Source organism: Salmo salar, chromosome ssa05 (genome assembly GCF_905237065.1).
Source record: "Salmo salar chromosome ssa05, Ssal_v3.1, whole genome shotgun sequence".
Lineage (NCBI taxonomy): Eukaryota > Metazoa > Chordata > Actinopteri > Salmoniformes > Salmonidae > Salmo > Salmo salar.
Window position 1 is genome coordinate 67,668,340 of NC_059446.1, and position 20,639 is coordinate 67,688,978.

Genomic DNA, 20,639 nt, shown 5'->3' on the forward strand with positions numbered 1-20,639 from the left:
AAATATAAATACAAAATGGTACCGGAGTTTCTGAATGTTGGAGGAGACTCCAGAGTGCCTGTAGATGCCGTCCACCACACCATGCTTCTCTATGAACTCTGAGCAGCTCTTCAGAACCTGTGGAACTGGAGAAAGATCCATGTCACATGTTACAGTAGTACATCAAACCAGACCAGGCTCTCAAGGACGCACAGAGATGAGACTCTAGAATTAGAACTGTAGAACTCTAACTAGGGCAATGGGCCCCTTTCATCAACTCCGTAGCACTAATGTGATCCTAAAATATTATGATTGACTTAAATATTGCTCCGAGTTCACTTGACACACCAAAACCGCTCCCTCTCTGCAGCCAGCAACTCACTCTTACGTTACTATAAATCACAAGCCCAAAGATACTGACAACTACTTTACATCCCCAAAAGGTTACGTGAGGATAAGTGTGTGTTTTATGTACCGTCCAGTCCTGAGTTGAGGAGGTGCTCTCCCAGGTCGCAGCCGAACACCCTCTCCTTAAGAATGCCTCTCTGTTTGAGCTTCTGCTTGGTGGGCCGGGACTTCATAAAGGTGCGCAGGAATCCCATCAGCTTGCCGTGCTTCTTAGAAACTGTCAGAGGGGGGCGACAGAGAGCTGCTGAGAAATGACACTACAGTGGGAAAGAGACTATTGTGGTGGGTGAGGGGTCCATCTTTGTAAGGGGCGTGTCTTTGTTTGTGTGTACAGAGAAGTGTCCTGCAAATGTGTGTGTTCATGTGTGTATCCACATGTGAATGTTTAACATGAATGTCATCATCGTCATCAAATATAAACGGGTGAAAAGACATCAGAAAATAGGAGAGTTTAGTGGGAGCTGGAGCATGGACACTAGTAGGAGGCTGGGTCGCGTTCTGGACCAATGAGCCGCGATCACCAACATCATTAGAACAATAAGCAGCAGCAGATTACTTGGACGCATCATGAAGATTAGGAGCAAGGAAATAATGATTGTCATTGGTCATAATAAACCTGTATCGTCTTCCTCTAAAACAACGACTTGCTTCTCATTTATACAACAAGCTCCGTTGTGTTCCTATGATTTATGGGTCTCTAAAATACATGTACACTAATTCTACTCTAAAAACATCCTGACCACTCCTGCCATGCTGCATGTGAACAGCCCAGGGCTTGGCTAGTTGTATAAATGGCTAGTGTACGTTTCCTGGTTGGCTTAAGGGGAAATGTGTTATACAGGCCCTGCATTAAGGGGAGAGATGAGGCGTTAGGAAGGATAAGGACGGTGGGGGGGACTCTGATTAGATGACAAATAGATTAATGAGAGTAATTCCATTTCAGTTGTTGTTACCAGCAAGTCTTAGGTACCAAGGCTGAGGAACTGAGAGAGAGAGAAAGAGAGAAAGGCAATAGATACAACAGGAAGGCAGTTGGAACACCAGCTAAATAGATTGTTGTTCTGTACTTTGCACTTTCAAAACAGAGATATACTGTGGTCACAGATACAAATATGAAGATAACAAAGATGTTGTGGTGACCACATTAGGCAAGCAAAATAACCTATGGGCTGAGTAATTGTGAAAATATGTGATCCGCTGTGTGTTTCTGGTTATAACATGAGGTCATGGATCCTTTAATAATAAAATTGTCTAGAGAGATATCATTTTATAATGTTTACTTAGAAGACTTACAAGACAAAGATACAAGGGAGGGAGGAAAAGTGGCTGTTATATACAGTTCAATTAAATATAATAAGCAATATATGCTGCATGCCAGAAAGAAAACATAGTGACCATGATAGCTAGTACTGCATGTTGTCAAACTCATTTGAAGTCAGCCCCTGCAAAACCGTCGACACGCTCTGTGGAGACTGAATACTCATACAGTAGCGATTGATTGGTTGATTGCGTCTGTTTACCTGATGTAGGAGAGGGAGGTCCTGGTGCGCTGGCGTTAGAGCTGGCTGGATCTCCATCTGGAAACACAAACGTCACTCAATACATCTGACATTGATCTGGTGACACAGTGCAGGTGTACAGTGCATTCGGAAAGTATTCATACCCCTTGACTTTTTCTACATTGTTACGTTACAGAATTATTCTAAAATATATTAAGTAGTTTTTTCCCCCCTCAAATTACACACAGTACCCCATAATGACAAAGCAAAAACAGTTCATAAATGTTTGCAAATTTACTTAAAAAAACTGAAATATTAAATTTTCATAAGTATTCAGACCGTTTACTCAGTACTTTGTTGAAGCATCTTTGGCAGCGATTACAGCCTCGAGTATTCTTGGGCATGACGCTACAAGCTTGGCACACCTGTATTTGGGGAGTTCCTCCCATTTTTCTCTGCAGATCTTCTCAAGCTCTGTCAGGTTGGATGGGGAGCATCGCTGCACAGATATTTTCAGGCCTCTCCAGAGATGTTAGATCGGGTTCAAGTTCGGGCTCTGGCTGGGCCACTCAGGGACATTCAGAGACTTGTCCCGAAGCCACTCCTGCGTTGTCTTGGCTGTGTGCTTAGGGTCGTTGTCCTGATGGAACGTGAACCTTCACCCCTGTCTGAGGTCCCGAGTGCTCTGGAGCAAGTTTTCATCAAGGATCTCTCTGTACTTGGCTCCGTTCATCTTTCCCCTCGATCATGACTAGTCTCCCAGTCCCCACCGCTGAAAAACATCTCCACGGCAAGATGCTGCAACCACCATGCTTCACCGTAGGGATGGTGCCAGGTTTTCTCCAGACATGATGCTTGGCATTTAGGCCAAAATGCTCAGTCTTGATTTTATCAGACCAGAGAATCTTGTTTCTCATGTTCTGAGAGTCTTTAGGCAAACTCCAAGTGGGCTGTCATGTGCCTTTTACTGAAGAGTGGCTTCCATCTGGCCACTTTACAATAAAGGCCGGATTGGTGGAGTGCTGCAGAGATGGTTGTCCTTCTGGAATGTTCTCCCATCTCCACAGAGGAACGCTAGAGCCCAGTCAAAGTGACCATCGGGTTCTTGGTCACCTCCCTGACCAAGCCCTTCTCCCCCTAATTGTTCAGTTTGGCCGGGCGGGCCAGGTCTAGGAAGAGTCTTGGTGGTGACAAACTTCTTCCATTTAAGAATGGAGGGCACGGTGTTCTTGGGTACCCTTCCCCAGATCTGTGCCTCGAAACAATCCTGTCTCAGAGCTCTATGGACAATTCCTTCAACCTCATGGTTTGGTTTTTGCTCTGACATGCACTGTCAACTGTGGGACTTTTATATAGACAGGTGTGTGCCTTTACAAATCATGTCCAATCAATTGAATTTACCACAGGTAGACTCCAATCCAGTTGTAGAAACATCACCAGGATGATCAATGGAAACAGGATGCACCTGAGCTCAATTTCAAGTCTCATAGCAAAGGGTCTGAGTACTTATGTAAGGTATTCCTGTTTTTTTTAAATTTTATACCCGTTTTCGCTTTGTCATTATGGGGTATCGTCTGTAGATTTATGAGGAAAAACATGTATTTAATCAATTTCTGAATAAGACTAACGCAACAAAATGTGGAAAAAGTCAAGGGGTTTGAGTATTTTCCGAAGGCACTGTATGTGATAATGTACAGTAAGTGGGATTCAGTATGGTGGTGTCATAACGTGTGTGTGTGTGTGTAAGCTACCTATTTTAGCGGTGGACTGAGGCTTCTCATTGATGAGCTCCACACACTCACTGGGGAAGAATCCCACCTAAAGTGGGGAAAGACCATCAAAGTAATTGAGGATAACAAGCACGGACACACAAAAACTTGGGAGCACACACACACACACACACACAATAGCTTACACATGACATAGGTTAAAAAACAAGAGCACATTAGTTAAAAGTAGAAGCTCAGTGAAAATAGAGAACAGTGAAAGAAAGAAATATAAAGAAATAGAGGAAACAAACAAGGGAAAAGGAAGTACAGAAACATGGAGACGTGAGATAGTGAATGTAGCCATCATCTGGAGAACTGCTGTTCTGCAGCGGGACTCTTTAAAGTGGGTGAGGGAGACAGGCGTGTGTGTGAGGGAGACAGGCGTGTGCGTGAGGGAGACAGGCGTGTGCGTGAGGGAGACAGGCGTGTGCGTGAGGGAGACAGGCGTGTGCGTGAGGGAGACAGCCAGCGGTGGAAGTCTCCACTGATTGTGTCGTGTACCTGGAAGCCATGCTTCCCCCTCCACCAGTTGGAGTCCTCTTTGGGTGGCATATCAATTACAGACAGGATGTCTCCCACCTGGAGAGACACACACATTAGACAAAGACATTAAACAACCTCTGACTTCAGACAAAGTCTATAGGCAAACGAGCCAGATGACTTCATTTAACATCACCCCCCCACCACCATCTGAGCCAAAAGTACATCAACACACATAATACAGCCTCAGCAGTCAAAACACCAGCCCCAAAACTAAACATTATCCAGACACAACAAGCTGCCTGATTTGGCTGAACTCCACGTTAACTCCTCTCAAACTTATTTCAGATAACAGATAAGGAGAACAGATGAGAAACAGTTGCCATTCCTCACTGTAAGGAGGACAGGACAGAGAGGAGATGAGACCGAGAGAGAGACACAAAGAAAGAAAGAGCTAAAATGTGCCTCAGTGTTTGGGTCACCCCATTCCAGGGTGCTCTGGCCCAGAAACAGAAGCAGTATGTAGAGCAGTAGAAGGAGGAGAGGACAGGAATAGACAGAAAATGAAGATGGAGGAGGAAAAAGAGAAGGAAAAGGAAGGTGACAGCTTAACAGAGAGACCAAGGCCCAGACAGAGGTGACACAGAAATCTGAAAACTATGACTGCCACTAATGTAAATCTAATTTGGTTCTGTGTATCCCTGCAGCAGCTCCATACCTCAATGGAGATCTCGTCGCTGGCCTGCGCCGTGTAGCGCTTGATGACATGAGCAGCGGCGATGGCGGGAACGTTGAGCGAAGCTTCCTCTTTCAGGAGGAACCGATTCCCACGGTTGTCAATCTGGGAGGAACAGCAAACACAAACATCTGTTGTTTAAGGAATAGACAGGCAAATAATTACACCCCTTTCTCAATATCCCTTAATTATAGTAGTAGGGCTAAAGCACAAGTGGTAAGACAAAGCCCGTCTCTCTAGCTGTCTCTCTCTCTCCCACTCTTCTTTGGTCTTCCCCAACAATTGTCTTCTTTCTCTGGCCAATTTCTTATGTTTCCATGTTTTTACAGCTTATTCTCACCTTCACTCCTTTCAACGTCTTCGGGGGGAGGGGCAGCCCCACTCCTTAAAAAAAAAAGCAGTCCCCCTATGTTTTTATTTTTAGCTTTATTGAAGAGATAGTACTAGCGTGTGAAAGATGGGGGAGGGAGAATCAAAAGGCAGTGGGCCAGATTCGAACCCATGCTGACTCTGGCATCTATGTGAGCCGGGGTCAGCGGCTGTAACCACTGGACCACACAGTCCACTCTCTTATGTTTTCTAAAGATACTTTAATAGTCTCACCTCCATCCAGGTGAGCACAGGCCCACAGTTGAGCTTGTTGTCCACGATCATGGAGAGGCGGCTCAGGTACTCCGACAGCAGCGGGGTGAAGATCTGATAAACAACAAAAGCAACTGACACAGGACTTTTAACACACAGCTACTGTAGGAGCCGACAGCCATTTACAGACATCTACTCCCAGATACCATAGATGAAGACAGGTGACCCAAATATCAACACCTGCTAGAATCAGAGAACAAATGTGTACAGAGACAGACAACGATGACTACATAACCTCGATGAAGGTAATTTCATGTCATTCTCAGAGGTCTTCATGCTAACCTACATCGGTACCATCGACCTACATACAGTACAGAAAAACATTCTACAGCTAATTCAGCCAGAATGCTACATAAACCCGCCCCTCAACAAATAAGCTCTCCCACAGTCCCCACTCACCTCTACCCTGTCCCCGATCTCACTGAGGGGTGGCAGGGGCAGCAGCTGGGAGTAACGCCGGTCGTAGATACACTGGTGGAGGTGAGCGTCCAGAGTACGGAACTCCTCATAGGAGCGCCTAACCATCCATGTCTTAGCCTACATCACACAGATGGATGGAGAGAGATAGAGAGAGAGAGAGCACGCAAGACAGCGAGAGGGAAAGAAGAGGGGACAGAAATATTAATGTGAGGAGGAGAGCAAGAAGGGGGGGGGAATAAGTCAGACAGGAGGAGAGAGGGAGGGGGAAATATATTCCCACTGTCTAAGTGTATGTGTGAATATGTCTGGGTTAAATATAGCACTGGCAAGGAGATGTGCGAGCGTGTGTGCGCTCGTGTTTGGCGAGGGTATGTGGCCGTGCTCACTCACCTGGCAGGACACCTGCACCAGGAAAACCAGGTCTTTGGCAGAGCCCGAGTTCCAGCTGGCATCGCTCTGCTCATTCGCAAACTGCAACTGAGGAACAGAAACCCAAACACACTCAAGCATGGGTCAGAGGAACAGGTGGAGCAACTATACAAAACATATAGCCTACTGTACACTGAATAAGCAAACACATATACAAGGATACTGCAAAGCACCCTCCTATACCTACACACACGATCAGGATACATTATATCCAGGGAAATCTCAATCCTTGCCTGGTACCTTTTACACAACCTCTCCTAGTTGCCCAGATTCTGCATCTTCTAATAAAGCAGCCAACTAAATCAGGAGATCTTTCAAAATGGCCGACAACATCTCAGCCAACAAACAGTATTAAAGTTTAATGGACTTAATGCAGAGAAAGCAGTGACAAGACAAGCCTGCTAAACTAGTGACATCAGAGCCATGTGTCGCTAATAGAAAGCCTCGGGGGGGAGCCATGGGGTTCTGGTGGCCCGGATTTACAAAACATGTGGGCTTCAACAAACAAGCACAAAAGGAAGAGGTTTTTTTTTGTCTTTTCTCTTTTTTGGGAAAGAGGAGGAAGAAGTGAGGGAGGTGTTGAGGCTCCAGGTGGATTAAAATAGAAAATACTTTCATCTGAAATGAGACCGGCAGTGTTGTGGACTTCGGAGCGTTTGTCTGGAGAGAGAGCGAGAGAGCGAGAGAAAGAGGGAGAGGTAAAGAGAAAGGAGCCAGAGCGACATAAGAAAGCAAATGCAAGAAAGAGGAAGAAAAGGAGGCGCTTTGGCGTGTGTGTTTCTGACTCAGAGAGCAAGGACAGTGAGATGAGAATGGTCTCTTTTCTTCAGGGGCTTCAGACACTAATGAGCAGTGCTCCCTCTGCCAAACACACACACAAACACGCGCTCCAGCACAGAGAACGAGAGCACTAACAGCTGTGCTGGGTGGGGAGAGACATGGAGGTGATGATGTCGCTCACTACATCAGGTGTATGGAGTTCATCATCATGAATATGTTTAAAATGGCATTAAGTTACCTATTCCTTGTAATAGGATGACGTTACATTATATCTAGAGGAGGTATGAGTGAGAACGTCAGAGAAAAGAGAGAGTACTGCTGCTCTTCCACTACAATGCCCATGGACTGAAAATCAGAGTGAGTTTGTTTGCGCGTGAGTGAGTGAGTTTGTGTAGGTCAGGTACAAAGAAAGAGAGCCAGCCTCAGCCCTGGAGATGTTGCTGCTCTCATCTCTCCACTGTGCCCACCCCACCCCCTTCCGCCCATAGCCCTGACGCATTCTGACAGGAACACACACACAGTACAGACATGCGGGAACACACACACACCCACCCACAGTGAGACCTGTACTGTGAGGTCATTAGTAGTGTGTCAGTCTTGTTCACATGGGATCATTACGACAGCAACACTACAGGCATGAGGCTGGGGTTGTCGCCACGACAGCAACACTACAGGCATGAGGCTGGGGTTGTCGCCACGACAGCAACACTACAGGCATGAGGCTGGGGTTGTCGCCACGACAGCAACACTACAGGCATGAGGCTGGGGTTGTCGCCACGACAGCAACACTACAGGCATGAGGCTGGGGTTGTCGCCACGACAGCAACACTACAGGCATGAGGCTGGGGTTGCCGCCACTACAGCAACACTACAGGCATGAGGCTGGGGTTACCGTCACTACAGTAACATTACAGCATGAGGCTGGGGTTGTCGTCACGACAGCAACATTACAGCATGAGGCTGTCGTCACTACAGTAACATTACAGCATGAGGCTGTCGTCACTACAGTAACATTACAGCATGAGGCTGTCGTCACTACAGTAACATTACAGCATGAGGCTGTCGTCACTACAGCAACATTACAGCATGAGGCTGTCGTCACTACAGCAACATTACAGCATGAGGCTGTCGTCACGACAGCAACATTACAGCATGAGGCTGTCGTCACGACAGCAACATTACAGCATGAGGCTGTCGTCACGACAGCAACATTACAGCATGAGGCTGTCGTCACGACAGCAACATTACAGCATGAGGCTGTCGTCACGACAGCAACATTACAGCATGAGGCTGTCGTCACGACAGCAACATTACAGCATGAGGCTGTCGTCACGACAGCAACATTACAGCATGAGGCTGTCGTCACGACAGCAACATTACAGCATGAGGCTGTCGTCACGACAGCAACATTACAGCATGAGGCTGTCGTCACGACAGCAACATTACAGCATGAGGCTGTCGTCACGACAGCAACATTACAGCATGAGGCTGTCGTCACGACAGCAACATTACAGCATGAGGCTGTCGTCACGACAGCAACATTACAGCATGAGGCTGTCGTCACGACAGCAACATTACAGCATGAGGCTGTCGTCACTACAGTAACATTACAGCATGAGGCTGTCGTCACTACAGTAACATTACAGCATGAGGCTGGGGTTGTCGTCACGACGGCAACATTACAGCATGAGGCTGGGGTTGTCGTCACGACAGCAACATTACAGCATGAGGCTGGGGTTGTCGTCACGACACAACACTACAACATGAGGCTGGGGTTACCGTCACTACAGTAACATTACGACATGAGGCTGGGGTTACCGTCACTACAGTAACATTACAGCATGAGGCTGGGGTTACCGTCACTACAGTAACATTACAGCATGAGGCTGGGGTTGTCGTCACTACAGTAACATTACAACATGAGGCTGGGGTTGCCATCACTACAGTAACATTACAGCATGAGGCTGGGGTTACCGTCACTACAGTAACATTACAACATGAGGCTGGGGTTACCGTCACTACAGTAACATTACAACATGAGGCTGGGGTTACCGTCACTACAGTAACATTACAACATGAGGCTGGGGTTACCGTCACTACAGTAACATTACAGCATGAGGCTGGGGTTACCGTCACTACAGTAACATTACAGCATGAGGCTGGGGTTACCGTCACTACAGTAACATTACAGCATGAGGCTGGGGTTACCGTCACTACAGTAACATTACAACATGAGGCTGGGGTTACCGTCACTACAGTAACATTACAACATGAGGCTGGGGTTACCGTCACTACAGTAACATTACAGCATGAGGCTGGGGTTACCGTCACTACAGTAACATTACAGCATGAGGCTGGGGTTACCGTCACTACAGTAACATTACAACATGAGGCTGGGGTTACCGTCACTACAGTAACATTACAACATGAGGCTGGGGTTACCGTCACTACAGTAACATTACAACATGAGGCTGGGGTTACCGTCACTACAGTAACATTACAGCATGAGGCTGGGGTTGTCGTCACTACAGTAACATTACAACATGAGGCTGGGGTTGCCATCACTACAGTAACATTACAACATGAGGCTGGGGTTACCGTCACTACAGTAACATTACAGCATGAGGCTGGGGTTACCGTCACTACAGTAACATTACAGCATGAGGCTGGGGTTACCGTCACTACAGTAACATTTCAACATGAGGCTGGGGTTACCATCACTACAGTAACATTACAGCATGAGGCTGGGGTTACCATCACTACAGTAACATTACAGCATGAGGCTGGGGTTACCTTCACTACAGTAACATTACAGCATGAGGCTGGGGTTACCGTCACTACAGTAACATTACAACATGAGGCTGGGGTTACCGTCACTACAGTAACATTACAACATGAGGCTGGGGTTACCGTCACTACAGTAACATTACAACATGAGGCTGGGGTTACCGTCACTACAGTAACATTACAGCATGAGGCTGGGGTTACCGTCACTACAGTAACATTACAACATGAGGCTGGGGTTGCCGTCACTACAGTAACATTACAACATGAGGCTGGGGTTGCCATCACTACAGTAACATTACAACATGAGGCTGGGGTTACCGTCACTACAGTAACATTACAGCATGAGGCTGGGGTTACCGTCACTACAGTAACATTACAGCATGAGGCTGGGGTTACCGTCACTACAGTAACATTACAGCATGAGGCTGGGGTTACCTTCACTACAGTAACATTACAGCATGAGGCTGGGGTTACCGTCACTACAGTAACATTACAACATGAGGCTGGGGTTACCATCACTACAGTAACATTACAACATGAGGCTGGGGTTCTAATGCATGCCTCTGGAACATCCATAAGGACCTACGACATTAGTAATAGACATGGCTAAAACACACTTCATTTACAGTCAGCCAAGCAGGACATCTTTGTAGTTTACATTTCTAAAATGGGCATTTTAGCCCGCACGCACAGTCTTGTGTCAAAACCTACCTCGATGGAGCCAAACTCCACATTGTCATAGTGGAAGTGGGCACAGTCAACAAGCTTAGGGAAGTGACCTTTCACAACAGACAGCCTGAGATAGAAACACACACAGCAGTCAGATTAGATTAAACAACAGCATTATACAGCCACAGAGTGTGTGAGTCACAATACAGAGAATCTATTTGTCTTGAACAGCAGCAGACCAACACTGTTTTAACGTTAGAGCAGTAGTAGAAGCCCTGTATACGTTTGGGTGAATTAATAGGTCTACACTTAGGTTAGGAGTGAAGCTCCAGCACAAACAAAGCTGTAGCCATGAGAGCTTGACAGTGACTGTGGTGAAGACTGCTTTGCATGTCCCTACTCCCAAATGCACACACTGACTGCGGCAGTTCCATGGCATGGTGATTTTAGCAGCTCGACGTTTATTGTCATGAATCTTGCCTTGCAGGCAGATATGAGCGATTTCTGCTAGATGGGCCAGCTGCAAAGTCAAAATTGGCTAGATTGTAAAAATGTATGAAAACAAAAAATGTGTTTTTGGTCTTAAATTTAAGGTTAGGGTTAGACATTTGGTTTAGTGGTGTGGTTAAGGTTAGGTTTTATGCCAACCTGCGGTTATTTAAAGGCAATACGGTGACCAGGGCCAAACTTGATCAGTGACATCACTCACTCCTCTGAGCTTCACATCACATCAACCTTCCACTGTCAACTACCACATAACCTCACAGCAGCCAGGGGGAAATGAAACTGGGGACCTTCCTGTTTCACAGCACTGCGTGGGCCGTAAGGGGAGTTCTGAGGTTCTCTGTATGTGTTTGTGTTTAAACTTCTCTCCGTCCCGTGTCTCTACAGAAGTGGTTTAAGACCTGACAGGGATGTCCATACAAGGGCATTCATCACAGAGCACAGCTACAAAGTATAGTGGACCTGAAATACTACAGTGTAAATAATATACACCCTTCCTCTCAGTCTATGCTAGGCATCCCTTGTCTGGCACCAAAGTTCCATCGGTGCCTAATGGTTCACATTTCACACCACTTCTGCGTCCTGTAACTACAGTGCAGTCACATTTCCCTTGTGCAGGTCAGCAGTGTACTTGATCCACCCTCTTTAAACTGTCTTTAACTGTTCCAATCCACCCTCAGTGAAATTATTAAGACCCAGAGGGCAGTGTGCCAGTCTTAGTGGCAGTATCACCTCTTGCTCATCTTCCCCTTCAAGTTGGCAGTGGTGCCCACGGAGCGGGTAGCGGGCTCCCCGGAAGTGTCCAGATTATCGGTGCTCCAAGCCTTAGGGAGGGAGATGAGGAAAGAGGAAAAAAACACAGTTAGTAAAACACAACAGTCAGCAGGCCACGTTACATGGTGTCTGTCTGTCTGTCTGTCTGTCTACAGGGGTGGTGGTCAAGACTGTACCTCAAAGGGAGATAGGGAGGACACGAGTCTCAAGAAGACATCAGATATAGCTAGATTGACTGTAGTAACAAAGTATGGTTTATAGGCTACACCATCTACAAAATCTTTATACAGCATGGCTCTTCCTTCTTGACGGTGATTTGACTCTGTCAAAGCAACTTCCTCAGCCCCATGACGTCCCTCCTGACTACAGTACATAACATGCAGAAGATACTTACACAAACACAGCACAACTAACACCACTGCAGAGGACAGAGCAAACTGTAGTAGTGGTAGCTGTGTGATTCTACTTCACATTGTGTAGCCTATATAAGCTGTTAGTTAGTAAATCCCTGTCCCCTTGCGCGTATCCAGTCCTTCCTGTCAGGATCTGCATGACGATGCAGCAGCCATCACACAGCGGAGCTGAATGCGCACTGACTCAACAGCAGGTGGAAACACAGCTCTAACCATCACACGATTCACACCTTCACAGGCCCTACGGCAAGCCAGATACACACCCCTCCTCTCCCTCTGGCTTTAGGGCTACCTTCACTCATCTCTAAACCAGCATACAGCCATGTAATCGTCATCATCACAAACGAACCAACATAAATATGTCCCTCTTTTCATTCTTACCTCTCTCCCTCTCTCTCCCAATGTCAATATTCACCTCCTTTCCATATTATCCAGCTGATGAATGCAAACCAACACACCCACTCCTACAGCAACAGGTAGCAGCACAGATGAGCTGTCAACCACCAGAGGGAATGAACATCAATCACTCACTGTGTGTACACACAAACAAGGCTTTGGTAGAGGCTAACTGAGGTGATTTGTCTGTTGTCAGGACAATATGTCCCAAATAGACTAAGGTTTGTAATATACACAGGGTTGTCACCCCCATGGGATGAATTGGTGACAACCATCTCCATTCACAACAAAGACAGTGAAAAATGGTTTTGCCCAGATGGGGGGAGGATGGGATGGGAATTTGGCTAAAAGTATGTGGATGAGTGATTCTCGATTCTCCTTAAAATACTCAATGGGATCAAAAATCAAAACCCCATGATCAGAAGCTAAAGGCCTCTACCTGAACAAGTGTAGGAGAATCTACCGCTTTCTCAGAGAGTTGGCCTATCTTACAACGTCTCACTCTCACATGCCAACAGCAACTGTGACAATAACAGACTGGATACAGTTTGGAAGGGTGCAAGCCAGGTTCAAGATCAGATTCTCCACTACTCGGCCTGTCATGGGCTCCTGCAACACCTTTAAAGGATACAGCAATGAAAACACCTGGGCTTTTAAAACCTTCCCAGTTGTGAATCACTGTGATTGGGGACAGTGTGTCTGTTCACTGGTTATTCCTCAGCAGAAGCAGAGGATGCAGAGCTGGATAGAGTACTGCAGCTGCAGGGAAAAATATCACTCCTCAGAGTACTGGCCTAGGATCAGTACTACTCCTCCCGGGACTGACCTTACCCACACAAACTGGTCCTGGTCAATCGCTTAGGGACAACCGACACCCTCACCGTTCCTGGGTGAGTGAGTGATCACCTGGCATAGGCTTGCTGTGGTAAATTGACTGTTAACAGTATGCCTGGACAGCCCTGCCTCCACCTGGTAGATGTGTGTGTACACATGCTCAGCGGGGCCCTTAGAGGCTGAAAGCACTTGGGCTAAACTGGGCACAGCTAGGCTTCATCAGAATACATCAGAGCTGCATCACTCCAGCATTGAGTGTATCACACACCAAGATGTGTCTGTTCAGCCCTCAGTACAGCCCGGCCCCTCAGCCTCGACTCAATCCCTCTGACAACGTGGCAACAGCAGAGAAACTCAACGAGCTGAGAGTCCATCATTACAAAGCAGGGGATAATGTATTTATAGACAAGAACCCTGGCCTGTATCCAGTCTGCACTGACTGTCTGCAACATGCATTCATTCCATCTCCAACATTCTAAAACCTTAGTTCACCACCCGACTGGTACATTAATGGATGCTAAAGGTCCTTAGCATCCAATTGTTGTGCCAGGCCAGACAAGGCATTGGCATGACAGTCAGTGGCAGTAGACAGAGAGTGTAGAGGACCACGTCATGTCGTTGCTCTTCCAGTAACTCCATACCCCTCTTCACTCTACACCAGGCTCGAGTTTCACGGGCAGCCGGTACGGAACAATAGGCACCTGAAACTGGATCTGCCATGGAAGCCACCGCTCCCAAACAACAGTTAGCTAGACGGTCAGAGACACAGGCAGGCGGTCAGAGCAGAGCAGGATCCACACACAGCCTTCAGGGACAATACCAGCCGTTAATCCTAAGAGACTAGGCTCTAGTAGGTATTGTTGTACAGCAACAACGCAGAGAGGTCTTCTTCAGACCAAAACCAAAGACATGAGAATCCTAATGGCATTCAGGCAGGGTAATAACCCCTGCAGTCATTCACTCTCACACCCCCTCATTGCTTCCACAGCAGCCCTCTCCCTCTCTCCACTCCTCCTGTTCTCTACCTTCCGCATCCTCCTCTTCTTGAACATTGAGGGACCCTTCCCAACCCTTTCAAGTGGGGGTTCTTTTTAGGTGTTGGTGTAGTCCATCTCCAGTGCTACGCATCTCCTCTGTCCATTCAGTTGTCTGTTACCATCGTTCTCCCATGGTTACCTCCGCCCAGCCATCACTGTCCACTCTCAGTGCATTCTGCTCAGAGGGACAGGTAAGTGGACCTAGAGGTTACGTCTGTGTGTGTGTGCACAGACTTGACTGTTGAATATTTCACGGTGTGAACACACACAGTGATCTGAACCCTGGGCCATTGCCAGAGCTCAGGCTTCTCAGCTGTTCTGTGAGAGGGGCAGGAGCCGGACTGACGGGTGGTCGGGCGCTTTATAGAAACGCTTGGTTTCCTTCCTAATCTATCCGGCGACAACTGCCAGTTACACAGGGCAACAACCTCCACATCATAGCAAAACCACATAAGGGGGCTATAAGAAGGTGTCACGTTTAATGCTTCGACAAGGCCAAGAGGAGGGAGTCTTGGTACGGAGAAGAACTGTATAGTAGGCTGACCTAGAAACCGTGTTGTGTTGAGTCTAGAGGATCCAGCATGCTATAGAAACCCCCTCTCAGTTTAGACATCTTTAAATGATAAGCCCTGGTTCTCTCAGTAAGGCCGCTGTCATCAGATCTCACCTCATAGTTTGAATGTTTGTGCCCTGATCCAACAGCAACAGTCCATATAATGCATGCCTGGTATTCCAGCCTCTCCTCTCCTTTAGGGACCGGGAAAACAGGAATTCTGATCTTGTTTGGGAAGAGCAGCTGCAGTTGTTCAGCACCAGCTCTACCCAGTGTCTGTCTACCCAGTGTCTAACCAGTGTCTACCCAGTACCAAGCAGTGTTGAGGAGTAGTGAACTACATGTAGTTCAACAAGTAACTTAACTACATTTTAAAGTTTAACTAAATTCCAATCCTGGTAGTGTTTTAGACTAATTACTTTTTTTTACCATGTAGCGGTGTAGCTAACTACTGGAACTACACACTACTGTTCTTGCAAATAGAAAAGATGATATGGCTGAAGTAAACAAGAACTTCCTTTCTTTTTTTAGCATCAGCCTTTCCCCGAATTCTCATTTGAAACACAGTTTTTGTGTTTAATATGCACATTCTGTTATCTTACTGCAGAGTGATCTGTTTTAACAATTTGTAGTATATGACATTTCAGATTTAGATAGAATTAATCAAGAAGTAGTTTGGATCTAGTGAACTACTTTCTCAAATTAACTTCAGTGTAGTTTAACTTCTTCCAGTGTGAAGTAATTGGTAGCTTGGTAATCAATACCTTCAGAGGAGCTTCCCCAACACAGGTGTTTGGTCCATAACAATGTGCAGTGGGAAAACGGTGCCACAGAGAGACATGTCCACCATGGAGACATTCAGGGAAATAAGACAAAACAAGCATGCATAGAAAATCTACCAGAATAGCAGATCACTCACACCACACTGGGTAAAGCCACACACACACAGACATTATCGTGCTGACGACATACAGAGGTTGACAATACATGCAATAATTGTTGACCGCATGCACAAGTATGTATATTTACACACACGTGAAGACAGACCACCACACAGACAGGCACAATACGTACCCACAGACATAAAGAGGTGCATACAGACAGTTTGGGTAGACGGAGACTTACCAGACATGACTGTCATAGCGCGTATAAACATGGTGCATTTCCCAACCCACTGGGGTCACGACACTTCACACAGAAAAAGAAAACGAAGGAAGCACGTTTCATTTCCGTCCCTTCATACAAGAGGCTTATTGTGTGTAGACAAGAGACAATACACTCTAGACTGCTTCCTTGAGGGATTTGAGTAAATTGAGTTCACAGTTGATTCTGGAGAGAAAGTCAAGACTTTTGTTTAGCCTAATTGTTTGAGGGTACATTTTTTATTTATTTTTTAACATTGAGGATTTAATCCACAATGTTATTAAGCTTTGCTGTAACACCAAGTGGCCTGTGTTGAGAGCTGGAGCGAGAGGACTTGGCTGACTGTTCACGCTCCATTCCATCATAAAGAGCCAAACCTTAACCAAAAGCCCTTAATCTAATGTAACAAGGCCATGCATCAACACCACTGCTCTGAAAGCCTTCTCTACTCTGACACAATTAAATGATCACTTGATTCCCATACAGAACCATCCCTATAATACTGCCATCTAACCTATAACCCAGAGAGAAACGCATCTCAAATAACTATGCTGGTTTTGAATACTCCTCTATGTTGACAACAACCCTTGGTATTTCGATAAGTCAGTCACATAGCATTTCTAACAGGCTAACCTGTGAGGTTGTCAGCACGGCCAGCATCATTGTGCTTGGGCTTCCCAGTATTACAGCAGAGTGAAGTGTTGTCACACTGTCTCAGGGGAGTTGACTCATCTAGTTAGTTGGAGGTGGGAGAGGCGCAGACAGACATGGGTCACACACAGGGGTCAACACACTAAGGAAATGGGTTAAATGTGACCGTTTCGTTCCTTCTTTACTAGGCCTAAGTCGTGTGTGTATATAAAAGATTTGGTGTGGCTATGCTGTGTGTCTGTGTGTGGAGGGGGGGGTTAGGCTGAGTGAATGTAGGGAGTTCCGCTAGGCTTACTCTACCCTATGAATCACACGAATGAGGTTGTTCCATGAACCTTACTAAGTCTCAGGCATTGAATGCATTTAAAATGTTGACTAGAGTCAGTGGGCAGCCTGTTGGTCTGTGCAGAGCAGACGTTGGTGTTTGTGATGTGGGAGTGAGGCTCCATGCTTTGTAGTCAGCCAGAGCCTTACCAACATTTGCCGAGATCTTCCGTCATGTGGGCAGCATCGCTATGGTAACGCAGCGTGTTTTTGCATGTCAGGCCGTGAGAGGGAGATTGTGTGCTTGCTCGCGCTTATAAAGGACTGCATGGATAAGATTTGGGTGGACAGGATGTCAGAGTAGGATAAGAGAGTGTGTGTGTGGATGTGCATGCTAGAGTGTGTGTGTGTCTCACAGGGAAAGAAAAATAATGGTGAGAGCCCGATTCAACTACTTATATCTTTGTGCGATTGAGAGGATTTAAGCAGGATCAAATGTGCTTGACTCTGTGTGGGCTGAACTGGACAGTGTGTGTGCAGGGGTGAGTGAGCAACATGAGTGTGTTTCTCTCATTCCTCTACTGACTCTGAACTTGACACAGAAGTTGGTGTAGCGACAGTGGCCAGCAACTCTCTCATGCCTGTAGGTGTATTGAGTGAAGTGGGTCTCACACACACACAGATTTAACACACATATGCACCATATACTTATGACGACTAAAAAACAACAAGCTCAAAACCACTCTGCGTAAATGAATCCTGACAAATCTCTCATAACTAAATCCCTGGCTGGCTATTATTACGATGATTGTTTTGTCTCTGCCTCTCTGCTCAGCAGGTGTCCTGGATCTTGACCCCAAAAGAAGACAATAGGATAGAGGGTCAGTGAAGCAGAAGAGCCATTTGTTATTGTCCCCTTTCTCCCACAGTCAGTAAACCCCACCACTCCAAGCGTCGCTGTCTTCACAGTCAAGGAGTCTTGGGTCTGTCCTCTTCAGGTCACAGCACCATGCTGGCTTGGGTGGGTCTGGCTTGGCTTGGGTCTGGCATGGGTTGAATGGGATGATGATCATGGGAAGACCCAGAAGAGGAAGCCTGGCCGCATGTGCCATCAAACATAGATAAGAGGAAGACTTTACTTCTTCTTTCTTCTGAATGGCAACCTTGCCAACAGAGAATACTACAGCCCAAAAGGTGAATGTCTGTTTGCGTAACCCAGCTGCTCCAACAGTTTTGCTTGTTGTCTAGAACTTCCCCTGCTACTCCTCCATGCCCCATCCCCTGCTTCTCTCACTCCTCCATTTCACTCACTTTCTGTATGAAAGAGGACAATGAGTATCCCCCACACTTTTCCACCCTTCTTTCCTTCCTTCCTTCTTTCTCCAGGGGGAAGAATAGATTCAAAGAGTGTCCTTTCATGCTCACTCTCCCTCCTCCTCCTCTCTTTCGTAGCAACCCAGTGTAATAGAAGTGTCAGCCCCTCTTTCTCTGAGGACTGAATAAGTGGGTAATGTTGGGAGACGGGTCTTGGGAGAATTCGGGGGAGGCGGGGTGAGGAGGAACTGCATCACAAATCTGCTCTTTTCGTTATTGTCATCATCTGCAAGTGGTCGCGGCTGGGCTAATGTGACGTGAATGGGCCAGTGCGGGCCAAGTACAGTGGTGGCTACAAGTGGTGATCTGTCACGCCGGACACACTGCACACGTGGGGGGGAGGGGGTGACGGAGACAGACAGGGACTGTGTTGTTCAAATCCAGGGGCTACTACGGTGAGAGGCGCTTGGGGACTGGACATGGGGGAGAAGCATCAGCTTGGATCCAGACACAAGAGGCCAGGGGTCAAGTCATTCAGCAGGTTGACAGCCCAATAGCACATGTAAACACACTCAGTGAGGTACAGCTAGATAGTCACAACACAAGACTGCACATGATTACTTTTCATGTTTCACGCAACATTAGGCCCCTTGGTTATTGATGTAGTATGCCATCACTAACACTGTAGAGGTGTACCATAGGGGTGCTTCCTCTGTCTCTGAGCCTCAATACAACTTTACTGGGAGTGTGTTTATAATGCATGAGCTCCGTTAGCTCCCCCCCACCACTGCCCTCTGACCTTTCACAGAACAACACAGGCCTTGGCCTTCCCATTCAGCCATTCCCCGCCATCCCCTCACCTCCTATAGATCTCGCCCAACAACACACCAAAAAAGGAACCGCATTCACCCAACTACCACGCCGGTCCCCCCTCCCTTTACTCCTTCAGTCTAATGCAGTAAACTCTGCCCCCCCCCAAAAAAAACCTCTCCGAGTTGGCATGGGAAGCCATAGGGAAGGCTAGCTGAGATGGAAGGCTGGGGAGGGTCAGTGTTGTGCAAGAATAGAGCAAGGTGGGCTCTATCACTGACATTCCAGAAGAGGGTCCCTGGGAAACAGACAGTCCTCTTACAGTCCCCCTGTCACCCCCCACTGCCCCCGTCACCCAAAAAGCGGCTCTCTGGAAGCCCCGTACTCTTTCTTCCACGCGACAGGAAAGACAGAGCTACCGGCAGCATACTAAACACCAAACACTGCCCTCATCCCAGCTGCAGCCACGTGAGATACAGAGACAAGAGAGAGAGAGAGAAGAGAATAAAAAGTTGAAAAAAGAGAAAGGTGGGGGAAGAAAGAAGGGGAGGAAAGAAAAGATTGAGGGTGAATTCGTCAGAAGCCTGACTGTTGTGAACAAGTGTGTGGTGTGTGTGGCTGTGTGTAGCGAGACGTGAGGGACAATGGACGAGGGGGCCGTTTGTGTTGGTACGGAACAATGTGGGCATGGCTTCAGAACAGATGTTTCTATAGGGGCAGACAGCTGGCACCCAGAGCATCTGACTGCAGCGGAGAGAGAGAAAAACCATAGAGGAATGAGGGAAAGGGAGAATGGCTGAATGAAAACACTAACAGAAAACAAATGATCCATATGTGGAGGTCTGGTGGAGGAAACAAGGTCGCCAGCCATGGTAAAGGGGAGGGAAGGGGTTCTGAAGACATGCTTCAGCAGTGTGTGGAGGATGTCCAGGCAACATGAAAGATTTTAAACTGTAGATCTAGCATGTATAGTGGCTGAGTATATGGATGGACAGAGGGCTACACTCCAGGATAGTGACTTTGTGTCTGTACTGCATAGGCAGGCATGCTGTCTGTTTAGTCAGTGTCTCTTCAAGCTGCTGTATAAGGGCTTGGGCAACCAGGATATGAATCATAATGCAAAACCGGTTTGTAGGCACTGACTGTACTGTAAGTCATGGATAGAAGGGTGATCCATGAGGCAAACAGATATTGGCATAGCACACATTCCAGCCTCCAGGCCGAAACAGACAGAGAGAGGAGTAGTGAGAGGGGGAAGGGAGGAAAGTCGTAGGTTTGTAAACAGGTTAATGTACTGTAAATAAACCATATATGATCATACACAGTATTAGCACAGAGATCTAATGTT

The 20,639-nt window shown here is 46.9% G+C and overlaps 1 protein-coding gene across 3 annotated transcripts in view; it reads right to left on the reverse strand.

The window, feature by feature from the left end:
• The window catches only part of LOC106605587 (rho GTPase-activating protein 33), a 37,240-nt gene that overhangs the window by 11,846 nt on the left and 4,755 nt on the right, over positions 1 to 20,639 (reverse strand). Inside the window, exons 1-12 of one of the 3 annotated variants that reach the window (XM_045718636.1) lie at positions 16,235 to 16,394; positions 11,835 to 11,926; positions 10,641 to 10,725; positions 6,324 to 6,410; positions 5,913 to 6,050; positions 5,475 to 5,567; positions 4,854 to 4,976; positions 4,157 to 4,234; positions 3,638 to 3,704; positions 1,908 to 1,964; positions 455 to 604; positions 23 to 125 (exon numbers count right to left, since the gene is read on the reverse strand). In XM_045718636.1, coding sequence (XP_045574592.1) covers positions 23 to 125; positions 455 to 604; positions 1,908 to 1,964; positions 3,638 to 3,704; positions 4,157 to 4,234; positions 4,854 to 4,976; positions 5,475 to 5,567; positions 5,913 to 6,050; positions 6,324 to 6,410; positions 10,641 to 10,725; positions 11,835 to 11,845 — 992 coding nt within the window. In that variant the 5' untranslated portion in view covers positions 11,846 to 11,926; positions 16,235 to 16,394. Of the gene's footprint in view, positions 1 to 22; positions 126 to 454; positions 605 to 1,907; positions 1,965 to 3,637; positions 3,705 to 4,156; positions 4,235 to 4,853; positions 4,977 to 5,474; positions 5,568 to 5,912; positions 6,051 to 6,323; positions 6,411 to 10,640; positions 10,726 to 11,834; positions 11,927 to 12,670; positions 12,803 to 16,234; positions 16,395 to 20,639 lie in introns of those variants that run through there. The other 2 variants (XM_045718637.1, XM_045718635.1) reach the window with 2 other exon arrangements.